Here is a 22108-nt window from a genome sequence, read left to right as displayed (position 1 = left end):
GCTGCATAATTAGGCAATGTACATATATTCCTTATTGTAGTCATTACTTGTTCTTAACTTGAATATGAGGTGAACTCGGCCTCCTCCTCGAAAAAGATGATTACTGTATTATTATCACTATGTGAACTAATTAGTTTATCAAAGCATACACGCGCACACATAAATAAACGAACAAATTCATACAGTATTGTAAATTGCAAAATATCCCAAGTAATCAAGTCATAAGCAATCAGGTGTACATAGTAAAATGTTTGCTGACTTATATGGCATGGTTACATGATTTTCTTATTCAATATATAGTCATTATTAAAGAGGTCAACTCGATATACTACTAGTGCCTAACAGTAGCAAAACTTTCACACGTACAGAAAGTGTCATGATGAAACGAGAAAATATATGCTAAGGTTTCTTAATCAGTTAGTCCTGAAAATGTATGCAACAATGAAAGGTCTGCGATGCTATTATTGATTTTTCTGACTTGACTGAATCGTTAATGAAGACTTCACGGTCAGAAAACAGTATCATTATGAGACGTAATCAAGAAAACGCATTTTCATAGAAATAAACTTCAGTGCTTTCCGTAGAAATTATTCTATAGGGTGAATGAATGCAATTATCAAGAAACCTTGAAACTAAGTTTTATACTGGTTGAAATCTTTCAATAGAACGAATCCACAACTGATACACTCTGTAGAATCCGAACCCACAGCACACACCATAACTGTATCATACATTAATAGCAGTTAACAGATCGACATAGCTCATATCTGAAGTTAGACGCGTAAACCAATGGATACTGAATCAATAGCTTAAAGACTAAACACCCACTGATAAACCTTACGGTCCTGAATTCGATCTCCATTGAGATCGTGAATGCGTACCGCCGAGAGGTTCAATTCTAGGACGAAACAATTATTGAATGCTTCCTGATTTTCAACGATTTTTTAACTAAGATCAGTTTGTAATGTAAACAATAAGATTCCATTAAAACAAATGATATATCTGGGAAATTCAGAATGATTTATATATTATAAATGACATTCAGTAAATTAAATAGCATAAAGAAATTAGATCATGTTTTGAACTGTTTATATTTTAACTATAAATAAATGAGTTTTAGTACACTAATTTAAGCGTAAAAATAATTCACCAGCAAAATGAGGAAAAAGCGTGAATTAAATACCCGCACCAACATTATACACTTTGCTCAAGTTACCCTACTTATTAACAAAACTAAGAAGAATCCTCTAGTGAATTAAACATGAATAAAGATGTGGGTTTTTGTATTTGGTTAGCCCATTGTGATTAGTAAGGTATTATTTGTTTCCAGCGATCTCAATTATGAATTTTTTCTAGTTTCTTGTATATTGTATGCAGCATAATATCGGCACAAAAAAATCTGATGAGAAAAAAAATTTAACTTCCCAATTGCTTTGAAGTATCAATTACTTTTTGATTTAATATAATAATACTAATAATAATTATAATAATGAAGTAACCCCCTATTAAATTTATTATGTTTTAATATAGAATTCACAAAGTAACCGACTATTCAATTCCCTCTCTTATGGTTGACAACTAAATACAAACACACACACATATATACATGTGAACAGAATTAAGTCACATAAATGAACATATAATAAATGAAAAATGAATCATTAATTATCTCTTTTGATTGTCATGGTAGAATGTTTAGAATTTAGTTCATTCACTCTCTCTCTCTCTCGCTTTCTGTATTTTTATTCAAACTATCGGAACTAGTCTCAAATAACAGTAACGACAACATTAGCAACACTAGTTACAATAAAGGATTGAAAAGGTGGGAAAAATCTCTAACATATCATGGTCATATTCTTTTTTGATTTAATTGTTTGAAAAATAATTTACTGTTGCCTAACGATTCAACTACCCCTCCAGCCCGCTTGTCCTGCACATATATATATGGGAGAAATAATATATATACTAACTAAAAATACATTTGTCACTTTAATACACTAGAGAATAAAAATTCTGCCAAGTTATTATGCCGCTAAAGTTTTATTTTTTTACATTTTTAAGTGTTATAAAACAATTTAACAAAATGTCAAATTGGTTAAAGAATGATTGTTTTCTATTGTTTTTTGGATGTACAAGATGACATTGCGGTTTCAGTCTTGGCTTTGGTTGAATGACTCGATAGTGTATGCTTTTGTGATACATTGAATTACTGTTTATTTTCAATATATATATATATAACTCCGCCTGTAGCTCTTCTAGAGTTACTGCCGGTCCCAAGCCCGGGTAAAGGAGGAGGGTTGGGAATGGGGTTAGCGACCCCATCCCGTAGAAAATCAACTCGCTAAAAAAACGCTAACCAGAAAAAATTATTCAAACCATTTAAACTCTGCCCTGGGAGTAGAAGGAATAATTATGACGTCTCATGATGAAAGCCGAGTTCCTTCGGAAGTCATGAGGCCGATGCACCTTCTTACAACCAGAGCTACAATTTTTATAGGTACATGGAATGTCCGAACAATGTGGGAGACCGGAAGGGTCTTCCAAATTGCTGCAGAAATGAGAAAATACAACCTGGAGGTGCTTGGAATCAGCGAAACACATTGGACGCAGGTTGGACAATAACGTGTATCTTCAGGGGAACTTCTGTTATACTCCGGTCATGAAGAAGAAAACGCTCCACATACACAAGGAGTTGCATTGATGCTGTCCAGAAAAGCACAAAATGCACTTATTGGATGGGAATCTCATGGACCAAGGATCATCAAAGCCTCCTTCAAAACAAAGACGGAGGGCATCACAATGAACGTCATCCAATGCTATGCGCCTACCAACGACTACGATGAAGACGCTAAAAACCAATTCTACGATAGGCTGCAGTCGATCTTCGAGAAGTGCCCAACCAAGGACCTGACCATTCTGATGGGAGATTTCAATGCTAAGGTTGGAAAGGACAACACTGGATACGAAGACGTCATGGGACAACATGGACTGGGAGAAAGGAACGAAAATGGTGAGAGATTTGCAAACCTATGTGCTTTCAATAAACTGGTCATAGGTGGCACCATATTCCCACACAAAAACATACACAAAGCCACTTGGATTTCACCGGATCACACTACACAGAATCAAATCGACCATATCTGCATCAACAAAAAGTTCAGGAGGACGATGGAGGATGTGAGAACCAGAAGAGGAGCTGATATAGCATCCGATCATCATTTGCTGGTCGCCAAAATGAAACTAAAACTCAAGAAGCACTGGACAACGACGCGGACAACATCACAAAAGTTTAATACGGCTTTTCTACGAGATGCTGACAAACTCAACAAATTCAACATAGCCCTCAGCAACAGGTTCGAGGCCTTTCATGATCTACTCAATGGAGAGGAAACTACCATGGAGAGCAACTGGAAAGGTATCAAGGAGGCAATCGTTTCAACATGTCAAGAGGTTCTGGGCCAAAAGAAGCACCATCACAAGGAATGGATCACTGTTGGTACACTGGATAAAATTGAAGAAAGGGGGAACAAGAAGGCAGCAATCAATATCAGCCGAACCAGAGTGGAAAAAGCCAAGGCACAAGCCGAATACACAGAGGCAAACAAGCAAGTGAAGAGGAGCATCAGAACCGACAAACGTAAATATGTGGAAGATTTAGCGATGACAGCGGAAAAGGCTGCAAGAGAGGGAAACATGAGACAACTGTATGATACAGCAAAGAAACTCTCTGGAAATTACGGTAAGCCAGAAAGACCAGTGAAAAGCAAGGAAGGCAAAGCAGTCACCGACATTGAAGAACAACGAAACAGGTGGGTAGAACACTTCAAAGAACTCTTGAATCGACCAGTTCCACTGAACCCACCCAACATAGAAGCAGCACCCACGGACCTCCCAATCGATGTTGGCCCACCAACAATTGAAGAGATCAGCATGGCCATTAGACAAATCAAGAGCGGCAAAGCAGCGGGACCAGACAACATCCTGGCAGAGGCACTGAAAGCAAATGTAGCAGCAACTGCCAAGATACCCCACATTCTCTTCAGTAAGATTTGGGACGAAGAACAAGTACCAATAGACTGGGAAAAAGGACTTCTGATCAAGATACCAAAGAAAGGCGATCTCAGCAAGTGCGACAACTATAGGGGCATCACTCTTCTCTCAATACCAGGAAAAGTCTTCAACAGAGTATTGTTAAACAGGATGAAGGATTCCGTGGACGCCAAACTTCGAGATCAGCAGGCTGGATTTCGTAAGGATAGATCGTGCACAGACCAAATCGCAACTCTACGTATCATTGTGGAACAATCAATCGAATGGAATTCATCACTCTACATCAACTTCATTGACTACGAGAAGGCATTTGATAGCGTGGACAGGACAACACTATGGAGGCTTCTTCGACACTACGGCGTGCCTGAAAAGATAGTCAATATCATACGGAACTCCTATGATGGACTAAACTGCCAAATCGTCCACGGAGGACAACTCACCGACTCATTCGAGGTAAAGACCGGTGTTAGGCAAGGTTGCTTACTCTCACCCTTTCTCTTTCTCCTGGTGATCGACTGGATCATGAAAACGTCAACATCTGGAGGAAAGCACGGGATACAGTGTACAGGCAGGATGCAGCTTGACGATTTAGACTTCGCGGATGATCTGGCTCTTCTATCACAAACGCAACGACAAATTCAAGAGAAGACGACCAGTGTAGCAGCAGCCCCAGCAGCAGTAGGTCTCAATATAAACAAAGGGAAAAGCAAGACTCTCCGATACAATACAACATGCACCAATCGAATTACACTTGATGGAGAAGCTTTGGAGGATGCAAAAACCTTTACATATCTGGGCAGCATCATTGATGAACACAGTGGATCAGATGCAGATGTGAGGGCGCGGATCGGCAAAGCAAGAGTAGCATATTTACAACTGAAGACAAACAACAACTGACAACTAACACCAAGATCAGAATTTTCAATACAAATGTGAAGACAGTTCTACTTTATGGGGCGTAGACATGGAGAACTACGAAAGCCATCATCCAGAAGATACAAGTGTTTATTAACAGTTGTCTACGCAAGATACTTCGGATCCGATGGCCAGACACTATCAACAACAAGTTACTGTGGGAGACAACAAACCAGATTCCATCCAGCGGAGGAAGAAATCAGGAAGAAGCTCTGGAAATGGATTGGGCACACTTTGAGGAAATCACCCAATTGTGTCACAAGACAAGCCCTCACATGGAATCCTGAAGGCCAGAGGAGAAGAGGGAGACCAAAGAACACATTACACCGAGAAATGGAGACAGACATGAGAAGAATGAATAAGAACTGGATAGAACTAGAAAAGAAGGCCCAGGACAGAGTGGGTTGGAGAATGTTGATCGGAGGACTCTGCTCCATTGGGAGTAACAGGCGTAAGTAAGTATATATATATATATATATATATATATATATATATATATATATATATATATAACGAATTAAATCATTGGGAACATTTCACAATAGTCCGTGAAGAAATCTGTATCAGGAAGTTTTACTATAGTATGGTATTCCTTTAGGTAATTCGTAAACTGTTTATTGATTTTTAATAATCAAGAATATTCTTGATCAATAATAAGTATTTGTTTTCAGACTAATGAAACTATATTGTATTTTAATATCACTTCAATCTTTACCATGATTATGAATTTTCAGTTCTTGGCAATGTCTAAATGAAACATAATTCATAACAAATAGTCTTAAGGATGAATCTTTAGTATTCATAGATCAATTTCAGTTTAAGTCAGAGACATGACATTAACCTACTGAAAGTTTGGAGAAGATTAAATTATAATCTTGATGTTCTTATCTACTTTATACAACTTATTGTCCGTAATGATATTATTGAGTACTTCAGAGTATGAATGACTCCATCCAGGTCTCCCATAGCAACAGAATTTAGTCATTAGCACAACATAAATTGATCATACTGCTTTACTTGTCAGTGAAATTATTTCTATTTATCAAATCTCCAATAACGTTACTGAAAAAACTAACTGTTTATCATAAGTTGAATAAATACTTATGTTTTACAAGAAACTATGCTTGAAAGTTGATGCAATTCCTTTAGATAGTACTGAAATCTAACCAAATTAATAGATGATAGTAATCGTTAACAAGTGAAGATAATAACATTTGATAAGAAGGTTATTCAGTCATAAATAACTTCAAAGTTACATCACTTCTTGTATAATGATTCTCTTCAAAACGGATGTATGCTTCATTAACTAAATTACAAAGTATATTTATGGTTATATTTTGAAAATATTACCATTGAGTCACATTAAATAGTGCACAACACGAAAAGAGTCGTCTGACTCTTCCAAATTTTTAATTGTTCTTTATTTGATATCAATTCACTCTCATTATTGTCTTGATACTGATTCCAAACTACAATACTGATTTTCAGATCAGTGGAAAGTTTCTAATCAATTAGTAGATTTGCGACCACGAACAAGTCGAAAATTGATAATAAAAAAGAAGCTCTATTTCAAAGTTAGATCACATGCTAGAAATGAAGTAGTAAGACTTTCGCGGTACATAATTTCAATACGGCTTCTTGACATAACGCGATTATCATCGAATATTGTTGATAGTGACAGTCATATCACTATATTTTTGTATTCTAACGGCTACAAATATATATATATATATATATATATATATATATATATATATCCAGCTGACAGTGTTATTTGAAAAAACCCATTAACATAAAGTTAGAACGAAATCAAATAAAAGTGTATCGAATCTTAATATGTTTTCATAAAGGCCGTCTGCCACTGTTTTTATGCTAGACGCCAATAAAGTTTGTTTATATCAGTAAATAGTAAGACTTGATCATTTTATCATAATTATTAGGCATTTTTCGAGAATAGACACCTTAAAATTTCATACACTAACTATAATAATCTCGTCCTTGGTAATGATTAAAAGTTATGATAATTGATTGTCGATTATTAGTTAAGAAATTTGAATTGACATCAAAAGAGTTATACAAATGGAATCATAATTAGAACCGATAAAACATAACCTTATTAAGTAAATTCTTAAAGGTATCTATATCTGTATGATAAAATATATACTTAGTTTATTTTATAAGAATAGTTTTATCGCCATTATGAAATGAATCGAACAATTTGCTCAATCCTTGAAAACATAGCCAACTCTTATCTCATACTACCAAGTAAATTATCGTTCAATGTTAATTCATCAAATTAAAAGAAGTTGCTCATAGAAGGTATGGATTAGAGATTAGTGTACAACTGAAGCTATAGTGATTCATCAATTCAAACCTGATATCTGTGTACAAAAAATTAATGTTCAACACCATATCCTTTCATATCCTTAGGAGCCATTCATACTAATATTTTATTCTCCACTTTCTTCTTAAAGTAGATAGCTGTGCTTTTTACACCTCTAAGACTAATTCATAGACTTAACTGTTTGACAATTTTCGATTACTGGTTTGAATGATAAAACACAATTCCATTTTTTAGAGAATTTTCTATTGGATACTTAAGAAAGTCTGACTATCTGTGATAATTTCGCTGAGTGATGTAATATCCCTCCGTTTATCACAGATTATCACATGCAAAATTACTTTTCAATACTTATCAGTATAGATTGAGAAGATGAGTTTATCAAGAAGAAAGATTTCCTTCGCTGAAAAGTGTTCATCCATTTTTAAAAGTGAAGACTGAATACATAATCTATATCTTTTCAATATTTATGAATAACACTAAATAGGTCTTAGAATGGGCATTCAAATTGATCATTAAAGACACTGAATAGTTGTATGCCTTCAAATATACGTTTTCTTGAAAATTCAACAGGATAGCAAATAAAGAGAGAGAGAGAGTAAAAACTGAATCAAATAAGTCCGTTCTTCTCAATAATACATATAACGGATGAACCGATTAGTTTTCAGTGAAACTGTAATTTATGAATGACCTTTGAGCGATGCCAAAGTGAACTCGAGAAAACTCACCTACCTAATAATGGGTAAATAGGATTGCAAATTCGTGTGAAAAATCAGATTCTGGATTGGGAACTAGAATTTAGGGTCAGGAATTAGAATCAGTGCATTCACAACGAACTGACATCATCTATAATGTTAGTAAGCCATATAGATGAATGAACTCTTCGCCAAAATCCAAGACTTTCTATCTTAAACCTGATTAACTCGTTCATAAATTATAGTCTTGCCTCATCTTCTAAATCAAATAACTATAAATCAAGAATTAGAAAGCACAAACAATTACATGTAGATGTTTATTTGAAAATAAGGTTGAGTGAAATAAAATAACGTAAGATGTAGATAGCTCTCATTATCTTAACTGATTTCCATCCATCTATGGAATTTCAACTATGCTGTCACTTAGTATGACAATCACCATTGGTTTACTCTTGTTATGACCAACGTTTTACAAAAAATATTATGCATTTACGCAGGCGAATCCCATAAAATGAATCGATAAAGTGTGACCATTTAGTGTAACCTTTGTGTCAAGTATGTTGTGTAAATTATAAACTTTCTAACGGTAAAATGTCGTCATAACTTGTTTTCGGTTAAAATACATTTTGCGCCAAAGAATATATTTTTTTGTAACATAATATGAAAACAAATACAACTTGAATATAGAAACAAAATGTACACCTAACATTTGATCATCATGGATGAAAATTTCTATTTAGTAAGAGATACCAACAAAACAAAACAGAAATTAATACAAACAAAACAAAATGGAAAGAAGTATTTTATAAAAATAAGCTTAGCACAGAATAATACAGCACAGTTGATTTCCTCATGGACAATATACAAATTTAAATTGTACTATATATTGAATGTTTAGCATATATCTTGTATTTGTCAGTGTCTACTTTATTATTCAGTGCAAAAAAATGGGATGATAGTAAGATGTAGAAATGGGAAGGCAAAGAAACAACAAAAGAATGGGAGAGTGTGTGTGTGTAGTTGATTTTAAACATTCAACTTACTACTTATTAAACAATCAAAACTAATATATACATACACACATAATACACCGACATGATTTCATCTTTAACCTATTCAGTTAGTATAAACTGAATACATACATATTTGTCGGATTGTATCATAAGTTGAATTAAATATAGACTTTCCCTTACTTAGATAATATCTAACAGATTTCTTAGTTTATTGTAACTTATACACAACACAGTGGTGTATTTTTTTTTCAAAAAAGGATTTAAAGTAACCACAGAAGAAGAAAGAAAACACTTAACACACATCCAGACAACACACGTCAGATACAAGACTGAGAGATTTGTCTTTTTTTCCTGGAAAATCTGTATATTTATATGAAATGTTATGAATAAACAGAAGCATTGTATACACTTATTCGATTAATTAAACAACGACGATGATGATATTGATGACGTTAAATGAAGAAATAAAAACAGAGAGTCAAAGAAGTCTAAGAATAAATAACCTTTTTCTTAGGAAAGTAAGTGGAACTTCTGTAAATTTATTTACAGTACAACAGAAAAGGTTATTCAACATGTTTTCTTTGATTGACATAGTGTCAGTAGTAATAAAGACGAAGTAAAAAAACATGTCAACGATTTAGTTGTTTGCATTTACTGATCACAACTCCGCCTATAGCTCCTCTGGGGGTTACTGCCGGTCCCAAGCCCGGGTAAAGGAGGAGGGTTGGGAATGGGGTTAGCGACCCCATCCCGTAGAAAATCAACTCGCTAAAAAAACGCTAACCAGAAAAAATTATTCAAACCATTTAAACTCTGCCCTGGGAGTAGAAGGAATAATTATGACGTCTCATGATGAAAGCCGAGTTCCTTCGGAAGTCATGAGGCCGATGCACCTTCTTACAACCAGAGCTACAATTTTTATAGGTACATGGAATGTCCGAACAATGTGGGAGACCGGAAGGGTCTTCCAAATTTCTGCAGAAATGAGAAATACAACCTGGAGGTGCTTGGAATCAGCGAAACACATTGGACGCAGGTTGGACAACAACGACTGTCTTCAGGAGACCTTTTGTTATACTCCGGTCATGAAGAAGAAAACGCTCCACATACTCAAGGAGTTGCATTGATGCTGTCCAGAAAAGCACAAAATGCACTTATTGGATGGGAATCTCATGGACCAAGGATCATCAAAGCCTCCTTCAAAACAAAGAGAGAGGGCATCACAATGAACGTCATCCAATGCTATGCGCCTACCAACGACTACGATGAAGACGCTAAAGACCAATTCTACGATAGGCTGCAGTCGATCTTCGAGAAGTGCCCAACCAAGGACCTGACCATTCTGATGGGAGATTTCAATGCTAAGGTTGGAAAGGACAACACTGGATACGAAGACGTCATGGGACGACATAGACTGGGAGAAAGGAACGAAAATGGTGAGAGATTTGCAAACCTATGTGCCTTCAATAAACTGGTCATAGGTGACACCATATTCCCACACAAAAACATACCCAAAGCCACTTGGATTTCACCGGATCACACTACACAGAATCAAATCGACCATATCTGCATCAACAAAAAGTTCAGGAGGACGATGGAGGATGTGAGAACCAGAAGAGGAGCTGATATAGCATCCGATCATCATTTGCTGGTCGCCAAAATGAAACTAAAACTTAAGAAGCACTGGACAACGACGCGGACAACATCACAGAAGTTTAACACGGCCTATCTTCGAGATGCTGACAAACTCAACAAATTCAACATAGCCCTCAGCAACAGGTTCGAAGCCTTTCATGATCTACTCAATGGAGAGGAAACTACCATGGAGAGCAACGGAAAAAATATCAAGGAGGCAATCGTTTCAACATGTCAAGAGGTTCTGGGCCAAAAGAAACACCACCACAAGGAATGGATCACTGTTGGTACACTGGATAAAATTGAAGAAAGGAGGAACAAGAAGGCAGCAATCAATATCAGCCAGACAAGAGCAGAAAAAACCAAGGCACAAGCCGAATACACAGAGGCAAACAAGCAAGTGAAGAGGAGCATCAGAACCGACAAACGTAAATTGTGGAAGATTTAGCAATGACAGCGGAAAAGGCTGCAAGAGAGGGAAACATGAGACAACTGTATGATACAGCAAAGAAACTCTCTGGAAATTACGGTAAGCCATAAAGACCAGTGAAAAGCAAGGAAGGCAAAGTAATCACCGACATTGAAGAACAACGAAACAGGTGGGTAGAACACTTCAAAGAACTCTTGAATCGACCAGTTCCACTGAACCCACCCAACATAGAAGCAGCACCCACGAACCTCCCAATCGATGTTGGCCCACCAACAATTGAAGAGACCAGCATGGCCATTAGACAAATCAAGAGCGGCAAAGCAGCGGGACCAGACAACATCCCGGCAGAGCCACTGAAAGCAAATGTAGCAGCAACTGCCAAGATACTCCACATTCTCTTCAGTAAGATTTGGGACGAAGAACAAGTACCAACAGACTGGAAAAAAGGACTTCTGATCAAGATACCAAAGAAAGGCGATCTCAGCAAGTGTGACAACTACAGGGGCATCACTCTTCTCTCAATACCAGGAAAAGTCTTCAACAGAGTATTGTTAAACAGGATGAAGGATTCCGTGGACGCCAAACTTCGAGATCAGCAGGCTGGATTTCGTAAGGATAGATCGTGTACAGATCAAATCGCAACTCTACGTATCATTGTGGAACAATCAATCGAATGGAATTCATCACTCTACATCAACTTCATTGACTACGAGAAAGCACTTGATAGTGTGGACAGGACAGCACTATGGAGGCTTCTTCGAAACTATGGCGTGCCTCAAAAGATAGTCAATATCATACGGAACTCATATGATGGGTCAAACTGCCAAATCGTTCATGGAGGACAACTCACCGACTCATTCGAGGTAAAGACCGGTGTTAGGCAAGGTTGCTTACTCTCACCCTTTCTCTTTCTCCTGGTGATCGACTGGATTATGAAGACGCCAACATCTGGTGGGAAGCATGGGATGCAGTCGACAGCTAGAATGCAGCTAGACCATCCAGACTCCGCAGATGATGTGGCTCTTCTATCGCACACGCAACAACAAATGCAGGAGAAGACGACCAGTGTAGCAGCAGCCCCAGCAGCAGTAGGTCTCAATATAAACAAAGGGAAAAGCAAGACTCTCCGATACAATACAATATGCACCAATCAAATTACACTTGATGGAGAAGCTTTGGAGGATGTGGAAACCTTTACATATCTGGGCAGCATCATTGATGACCACAGTGGATCAGATGCAGATGTGAGGGCGCGGATCGGCAAAGCAAGAGCAGCATATTTACAACTGAAGAACATCTGGAGCTCAAAACAATTGTCAACCAACACCAAGGTTAGAATTTTCAATACAAATGTGAAGACAGTTCTACTTTATGGGGCGGAGACGTGGAGAACTACGAAAGCCATCATCCAGAAGATACAAGTGTTTATTAACAGTTGTCTACGGGAGATACTTCGGATCCGATGGCCAGACACTATCAGCAACAAGTTACTGTGGGAGACAACAAACCAGATTCCATCCAGCGGAGGAAGAAATCAGGAAGAAGTTCTGGAAATGGATTGGGCACACTTTGAGGAAATCACCCAATTGTGTCACAAGACAAGCCCTCACATGGAATCCTGAAGGTCGAAGGAGAAGAGGGAGACCAAAGAACACATTACACCGAGAAATGGAGACAGACATGAGAAGAATGAACAAGAACTGGATAGAACTAGAAAAGAAGGCCCAGGACAGAGTGGGTTGGAGAATGTTGATCGGCGGCCTATGCTCCATTGGGAGTAACAGGCGTAAGTAAGTAAGTAAGTAATTTACTGATCACCTTATCTGAATGGAGTAACAAACTACTGCCAAGTAAAACAATCTGGTTAGCTAACTTGGAATCCTGAAGTGAAATTGAAAATAGATGACCAAGAAACACATTGTGTCGGGAATTAGAAGCAGATGTCAAAACAATAAATAGCGAGTGGGAAAAACTAGAGAGGATTGTCTAGGACAGAGTTCGGTGGAGAATCCTGGTGGGCGGACTATGCTCCTCCATGAGGGATTACAGAGATAAATAAAAGTAAGCAAAACAACCATATATCAGCCACCGATTTTCCCTTTAGGAGCCCCGTCTGCAATCCGTAAATTGATTTGGTTTTGAATAGCCGGATAATACCATCAGACATAACACAGATATTGTACCTCGAAACCAAGTACGTAAACGTGCACTTAGTAAATAAAGTATATTACTTAGAGTGCATAAGAGCTAGTCTGATAAAAGTATATTTTACCGATGAACCAATCAGAACTAAGGTATAAGGCATTGGGATTTCGCTCAAAAATCAGAAAGCACTAACTAATCGTTTATATCTTACTAAGAATTAAGTAAGAAGTAGAATCTACTAATGTTTAGCAAACAAATATGCTTTAAATTGACAAGTATGTCAAAACTACGTATAACGGATTCATTTGAACAATTCATATTATAGCTATGAAGAAGTGACTGGATTTTAATGAGAAAAATAATACCAAACAAATTGAATTAGAATACATGTAACATTTTAACATGACATAACTTTTAAAAGCCAACTTAAGGGTTTTTTAATTTTAAATTACAGAAATAATTGTATAAGCATTCATCGATATGGCTATAAAGGATTCTTTCTCTTTGTTTCCAACCATTACTACTGGCTAATGGCACCATAACTAACTCGAAGTTCTAATCATAACTCTATCTTATAACCTTTAATCTAACCCAGACTCCTTATCTTGACCTGGACTCATTTTGAATTTTCATGTTGCAAAATATTCATTCACAATACCAGTATTCTAATTGGCTATAAGAAATCGTATTTACTTCCTTAAGATTATTTTATAGTCTCTAAAAGTAGTCAAAATGTGTACTTCCGCCTCTAGTTTTATTTTATAGTATCCATAATAGCACTCTATAAACTAGACAATATTTACTTGACATATTCAGATTCGTAAAGATTTTGTTTATAATTAAAAGATAATTTTCACCACGAACTAACACTAGCCAAAGAACCACTGAGAATCAGTATTGAAGTTGTTCCTCTCCCGTGCAATGCACAATTACTACAACACAGATTGAAATCTTAAACCATCAAGTCTTGAGATAATCAACATACTTTCAGACTAACGAATAAAAATCTGTTCACGCAACAAATGAATACACGTACACAGATTTCTCATCTCTTACAACCCTCACTAAATATTGATCAAGTTTCGAAAACCATGATTAGATCTGAGTTATTTTAAAGAAAAAAGTGAACGGAACACTTATTGTATTCATTCGAACAGTTTTTGTGTATCATCCTTATATAATGACAAGTTTATTGTTATTGTAAAATATCTACCTGTGGACTATTTATTATTTACTTAAAAAGACGTATTCAGAAGATGACTCAACCAGTTCATTTTACTTCTTATGAAACTTTGTTTACTTATTTGTTTATTAAAAATTGCAAAGAAATTTGAATATAGTATACTTGTTCCCTTCCGTACTTCCTCCTCCTCCTCCTCTCTCTCTCTCTCTCTCGGTCACTCTTATTTTCCTAATCATATAAAAATATTCACTGAAATGTATAGACAGTGTCATCTTTGGCTTAATCTCCTGAATCTATTCTTTCAGTTTTCTAGATTTGTATTGTTTGTTCGATGAAACAAAAAAACTCTCTTGTAATGAAAATGGACACAAAAAATGTCAATCAAGTGTTGTTGTTGTTTTTTTTGTGTGTCTAATTCATCATTTTCTAGTTGATTCACTATGAAGTTGCGTTTTCTTTTTTTAAAAAAAATATTTTGATACTTACATCCCTTTCTTTATCGTTCTACATTGTAATATCTTTTTTTTTAAAAAAGGAATAATACTACTAATTTTACTTCTATATTTGAAAAAAGAAAGTTACCAGTCGTTAGTTCATTGTAATGTAAGTGAAAATAGACAAGTAAGTATTACTAGTGGAATAGACAAAGAAGATTAGATTGTATAAAGAGTAATGAGAAGAGGTGTATATATTTTAATCAGCATTGTGGTCAATCATTAACTATATTTGATATTCACAAATAAAGATAGAGCGCGAGTACACAAACATATCCATTGTACTATATACAACCTATATGACTCATTTTTCTAGTTAAAAGAGAATGAAAGAATTTATCATGATGGATAAGATCAGTATTGAAATTCTTCATGAATATAGAGTCTAACGATTTCAACAGTTAAGAAAAAAAGACAAATGACAACATGATGCTCATGTCAAATAGTTTTATCATGATCAACTGATAAATCAATGAATTATCCAATGATTGTTTCATCTTTGTTCGGGACTCTTCAGGAAGTGTACACACCTACTACTACCACAAATAATATGGAAACCAGGGAATTTGAGTTCGTAGACGTTTCAGACCACTACAAAATAGCTTTTTAGTTCATATATCATTATTTAAAAATATGTGAATTATTCTGTTATTGATTATGTTTACTGAATCTTTATCAGTCTTAAATGGAATATATATCCTGTCCAGAATGATTTGATATTAGACATTTTATCATACATTTTTTTAGAAGATATATATTATAGCTTGCAGTGGATTCTAGGATGTGTGTTTTGTCCTGTCCAGTTGGATACACTTGCATGTCAGTATTGGTCGTACGAGATACACAAGTGATTGGCTATATGAACTAAATAGCTTGGTAGGCAACGCTTTCAACGTTTGAAGCGAAAAGTATTGGATTTGAGTCTTAGTGTAAATATCGATACTAAGGGGAAGATACATCCAGTTGACCCCACCGAAATAGTACGAAACACGGATCATGGATTCCACTGTTACGTCTAATTTATAATGTCCAGTAGGTTTTCAACAAATATTCAATAAATAACTAAATTAGGTAGTTAACACGGAATTAATTAGTGTTAATACAATAATTTTCTCACATTATAAAAACTAATGAAGAATCAATTTCCTAGAATCCCAATTTATATGTTTACATTTTACTAGAGAGCTGGTTAGCTCTGAACTATGTAACCAGTAGTTAGATGTTCATATGTGTTTACTATATTCAATGCGTCACTATCAAATACAATAATATCGTTAATTATCAACCATTAATTGTAGCTTGTTTAATTCCGTGGGTTATGAGTTCTAATCAGATTTGTAAAAGACCGATTTGGAGTTATTTTGAATGTGTTTTGTAATCTGACCTAGATAGCCTAGTCGTGTGAATGGTAACGGAGCAAAGTCCTCGGAGGACACAGCGCTTGTAATATACTTTTCCACAACTATAAGTATTCTTCAACTTTTTAAAGTTATGCGCAATGTTCACTAGTCCAAAAAGCTGTGAAAAACAGATAACGAAATGAGAGATCTTGAGATGGTGGGGAAGATTTGTAGCTCAGATGGGTGATTTTGATGTAGGTTCGTTCTCTGAGCTGGATGGTTCGGTCATGGAGCTTTCATCGTCCTTCCGAACGACATCATCAGCACAAACTTCGGGTAGATACAACCAAAACAAAGAAAGAAACAATGACAGATTTAAGGTCAATAAGAACCAATCAACATCGAGGTGCACAGGACAAGCTGTGAATCATATGTGGAGAAATTCAAACACTTGACTTCTATCCGAAGTTTGTGTTGATGATGTCGTTCAGAAGGACAATGAAAGCTCCACGACCAAACCATCCAGCTCAGAGAACGAACCTACATCAAAATGAGAGATCTTTAGTAGAGTAGATTTATTTATTTGGGTAATTCGAAAGGGGATTCCGTATTAAAAATAACTAACTGAGAGTTGAAAAAATGTCACAAAATCTATACAAACCGCAAGTTGATATAACTAAAGATCATCTTCGTATTATTATCTTTTATTAATAAAAAATAAGTAGTATCTAGATGAATAGTTTATCTTAAGTGATGTAAAAACAATATTTATAATAAAGAAAATACCTAGGAAACCTAATCTTTTTTCCGTAACCTATACTACCTAATGGTGTATATTGTAAATCTACGTATGTATCTGTATGTGTTTAACAAGTGTGTATATTATTCAAGTGTAAACGGACTCGATTGGGAAATAAGGAAAAAAAATACATATTCATGATCAGTTTAATACTAATAAAAAATCTGATTTCGCATGTCAGTGAATTATTCGTACTTTCGCTGAATTTAGCCTAACCCCAAAAATGATAATTCATGTCTAATCTTACTAATTATTCTTGTAATTACTAGTATGCATGGTGATTTATTAGTATATTTGGTTAAAACAAGTGCCTTCTTTGGAAAAAAATAAAAGAACTATTCATAGATACACATTCAAGGGAAGAAATCGAATTTGTATGTTAAAGAAAACACCGACACTAGTTTTTGGGTAAAACACAAGAAATGTAAATGATTGGTTTTTCATCTACAAAATAGATTATAATCTGTCAGTATGTTTTATTATTATCTGTAAGGATTAATATTCTCCTGTTGTTGAAGACTAAGTGTTAGGTGACGCTAGATTTTACCGAGCAGATTCTCTGATATATCACCTGTGGTAATATGTTAATGATATCTTTGTTTAATGACTAATAGTGAAATTCAAGTTGCACTTAGTAGCTCTCATGATTTAGTAGCTTAGTGGATGATGTTCTTGATGTTCAAAATGATGCGTATTGGGTTAGAGTTTTGATGTGAACTTTAACACTAAGATGTATGTATATTCAACCGATAAGTCTAAAATAGGACAAAATACGTATTACAGATTTCAGTATTGGTGGTTATCTATAAGTTTAATACCAACTTACACTGTGTTTTTTGCAAACAGTAACGTTTTTGGTTATAAAAAGACAAGTTGAACTCATATGGATATATTTATTAGAAATATGTTTAAACTTTTGTACACTTACTGTGACAATTTTAATCTGATTAAATCTTGAGACAGTGATTGAAAACCACTAGATTCAAGTCAATCAATCAGTCAGTTAGTCATGTGTAACGTGGAACCTGACATATTTATATATGTTCAAGTTGCTATACCTTTTTAGTGAAGTAAAGTAAAACGGTCAAGATAAATTTCAGAGTAGTTGAAGTAGTGACAGCATCGGTAGTAAAAGAAAAGACTAAGTATAAAGAAGTAGGCATCAGGAGACTCAAGAATATTATTATGTGTAAAGTGACGGTTAATATACAGCCGCAAAGCACATATTAGTGATATCAAGAATAAGAGTGTATTTCACAATGTTAAACAAGACAATTATGTCAGAAACACTGAATAATGACTTCGTGTGATCAGTAAGATAATATAACAACATTCAAGTAATTTTTCAGTAATCTTATTTACTTCTAGCAATAAAAAGTTTCTTCAACAGTACGTGGAGTTGTACTTTTGGTTTTCTTTTACAAGATCTGGATAAGTCTACAGCTTTTTATTACCAAATAGGTAGAATGTATAAGGTAGAGCCTTCTTCTCTGTTACACACACTTCAGATGTAAATTCGCCTATACGAAGCTGCAAATATCTATAAATGATCTTTTTTAGTACATGATGAATAACAACGCATGAACCTTAGAAACTAAATTTCATAATCAAACCATCCCTGAAATCGCTCTCTTTGATTTTTGTTTTGATAGACTTTTAGAATACCTGTGGTACGTCCTATCATCAAGGTTAATTGTCGAACTCTTTTTATAAGCTGATATATGAATGAATATATGTACTTAGTACACATACAAGAAATTGTATAAATACAAGGTTATAACACATGGTCAAATATACTTAAGTGATTAATAAAAACTTATACATACACAAAAACAAGTTCACGGGCCTCTAATAATTCTTTCCTCCCTCCTCTCGATACTCTCTTTCAGAGTATGAAAAAGGAGTTCCTCAGTGATCCTTACCCTCACAGAAAAAAAACAAGAGAGGTCAACTGTCTTAAGAACGGAAACAACATAAAATATTCATTAATATATATCACTACACTGGTATATTGTACGGAGATTCATGAGATTAACGCTAATAAATGACTTGGTAGTAACTATTATCCTTTTGTCTAATCTTTGATACTAATAAATTTGTACTAGGTTGTTTTATAGCCATAAATCAAATTAAATCAAAATTATCTAATACTTTTAGTAATAAAATCCAAGCAACAAGAATCTCTGGACTTAATGTTGCAATATAGGTACTTTTACTTTCGTTGATTCTAATCCATGACTGATGAGTTGAATCTACAGTTATTAAATGAGTATACTAATATCAAAAATGTCAAATACTTATAGAATTCTGAATGAAAGTTACCTTCTTAATAACAATATAAAATTGTATTCTCACACTGATTCTGTATTTCAAAAATATCAATGATTTCGTCATCACCAGAAAATCCAAGAGCACGCACTAGCGTTGTAAATGGAATTTTACGCGTACGTACCTACTCACTTACTCCTGTAGCTCCCAATGGAGCAGAGTCCTCCGATCAACATTCTCCAACCCACTCTGTCCTGGGCCTTCTTTTCTAGTTCTATCCAGTTCTTATTCATTCTTCTCATGTCTGTCTCCATTTCTCGGCGTAATGTGTTCTTTGGTCTTCCTCTTCTCCTCTGGCCTTCAGGATTCCATGTGAGGGCTTGTCTTGTGACACAATTGGGTGATTTCCTCAAAGTGTGCCCAATCCATTTCCAGAGCTTCTTCCTGATTTCTTCCTCCGCTGGATGGAATCTGGTTTGTTGTCTCCCACAGTAACTTGTTGCTGATAGTGTCTGGCCATCGGATCCGAAGTATCTTCCGTAGACAACTGTTAATAAACACTTGTATCTTCTGGATGATGGCTTTCGTAGTTCTCCACGTCTCCGCCCCATAAAGTAGAACAGTCTTGACATTTGTATTGAAAATTCTGATCTTGGTGTTAGTTGTCAGTTGTTTTGAGTTCCAGATGTTCTTCAGTTGTAGGTATGCTGCTCTTGCTTTGCCGATCCTCACCGTCACATCTGTATCTGATCCACCGTGTTCATCAATGATGCTGCCCAGATATGTAAAGGTTTTTGCATCCTCCAAAGCTTCTCCGTCAAGTGTAATTCGATTGGTGCATGTTGTATTGTATCGGAGAGTCTTGCTTTTCCCTTTGTTTATATTGAGACCTACTGCTGCTGGGGCTGCTGCTACACTGGTCGTTTTCTCCTGCATTTGTTGTTGCGTGTAATGTATTTCCATGCCTAATAGTAAATATTCGTAACACTGACGTTTCATAGTTGATACATTTTTATTCATATGGTTGATTCTAACAAGAGTAACTTAATGGATGGATCGAACTTAAATGAACTATCATACATAATTAAAAAGAGAATAGACTAATATTAAATGCCTTTTCCTGTTTTTTTAAAATGAAAATAATACAACAATAAACATGGAATTAGTGAATAATTGTCTTTATTAACTAAGTATATTTGTATACTTGCATGTATGTATATGTAAGTACATATGTGTACAGATATTTATAAAATACAAAAAAAAATAATAGATTGACGAATACCAATCTTGTTACTGACAAATGTATAGAACGGTAAGTACTCATTTCCTGTCTCTAAGACAATAATTTTCTGTCCAGTAATTTTTAAAAAAAAAATCATTATGTTTAAAAAAACAAATAAAACAGTAAATTTACATTTTTACAAATGATGATGATGTTGAGAAAAAAGATTATTGGAACGAAAAAAACACAACTGAAGATGAGTAAACAGTTCCTATTTTTGTATTTGATTGAAGATTGACTGATTGATTGAATTACAAATGTGTTTATGTGTAAAAACTAATGTAGTTAGTAAAGAATAAATTAACTTGTGATGATAATGATTCAAGGCAGATAAATTCTCAACACATATATACCTAACTATAGAGATAGAGTGTGTGTGTGTGTGTATGAGTGAGTGGTGAGTACACATAGATGTATAACCATGAATACATACAATTCAATAATTCAGTATTTTCAACTTGTGAAATATTTATAATCATTTTATTTTTTTCAATGACGCCATTAATATCGTTTTAAATTATTTCCACTGATCTAATACTGTTATGATTATTATTACTATTATTATACGTATTACTAGTAACACTAGTTATGACTATTCATTCTTAAATGTACGTCACTATATCCGGTTATTAACCAAAAAAAACATATGAATGAAATAGAAAACTCTGTAAGAAAATAAACTATTAAAGCTTTTTACTCGATTCATTCATGTTCGTTTTTTTTTTCGAAATTGTCTATTTTGAAATGGAAACAATTTAAGTTGAAATGATGTCCATTAATAAACTACTATCTCTCCCCCCCCTGATAATCCTCATCATCATCAACTTTAGTATCAATTACGTCAACCGGACATCACCATCATCCTCTTGCTATTAATAATAAAAATAATAATAATAATCACCGTGAATACATTAATAAATTATTTAGTTTTTGCTCATTAAAATTCAATTGAATAGCGATTTTTCTTTAAATTCCTCTTCTTAAATACCACCAGACATTAGAAATGATATTATTCACTTTGGTACTAATGTGGTGTGTGTTACTGGTGTCGACAGATATAAGTAGTATGTATCACCAATCAAAAGTGAAATGCTTGACTCAAGAACGTTGAGGAAATCGAAGAGACGAGAGCGAGAACACAGAATGATTGGTATGGAAATGAATGAACAGTCATGTCTGAGAAAATTGATGGATATTTTGCAAATGAGGTATTACTGTATGGTTGTCAGATTTTACCGAAACATAGTGTAATGCTGAATTCAAATACATTTAGTTGTTCCCACCTATGTTCTCGTTCACTACACTACTAATACTTCTACCACTACTTATACTATTATTAATACTAATTTTATCAGCAATACTATTTATAACATTGAAGCTATCATTAGTTTAGGCGAACTAAGAGATATATGGAAACATACACTTATATTCACATCTAGCTAAACATGAATACCGTTGATACAGATGGTTAATCAACATATGATCATTAGTTTCAAGGATTAGATGAACAGTTAAGAG

General features: G+C 34.8%; 2 protein-coding genes across 2 annotated transcripts in view; both read right to left on the bottom strand.

Annotated features, from left to right (window-relative positions):
* Positions 1–8870: 8870 nt before the first annotated feature.
* Positions 8871–9035, bottom strand: Smp_204560 (unnamed protein product; the record flags this gene model as incomplete). The annotated part of the gene is made up of 1 exon (XM_018790403.1): positions 8871–9035. One exon carries the CDS (start codon positions 9033–9035, stop codon positions 8871–8873), a length of 165 nt encoding a protein of 54 aa, XP_018646314.1.
* A 10129-nt stretch (positions 9036–19164) lies between these two features.
* The window catches only part of Smp_000540 (hypothetical protein), a gene marked incomplete at both ends in the record, with an annotated part of 29896 nt that continues 26952 nt past the window's right edge, over positions 19165–22108 (bottom strand). The window contains one exon of the mRNA XM_018790402.1: positions 19165–19292. Within this exon, the coding sequence (XP_018646313.1) occupies positions 19165–19292 (128 nt within the window). The remainder of the gene's footprint in view (positions 19293–22108) is intronic.

The sequence above is a fragment of the Schistosoma mansoni genome, assembly GCF_000237925.1.
Source record: "Schistosoma mansoni, WGS project CABG00000000 data, supercontig 0113, strain Puerto Rico, whole genome shotgun sequence".
In the NCBI taxonomy this organism is placed as follows: Eukaryota; Metazoa; Platyhelminthes; class Trematoda; order Strigeidida; family Schistosomatidae; genus Schistosoma; species Schistosoma mansoni.
Note: the sequence above shows the minus strand (reverse complement) of the source record. Positions and strands in the feature narration are given on the sequence as shown.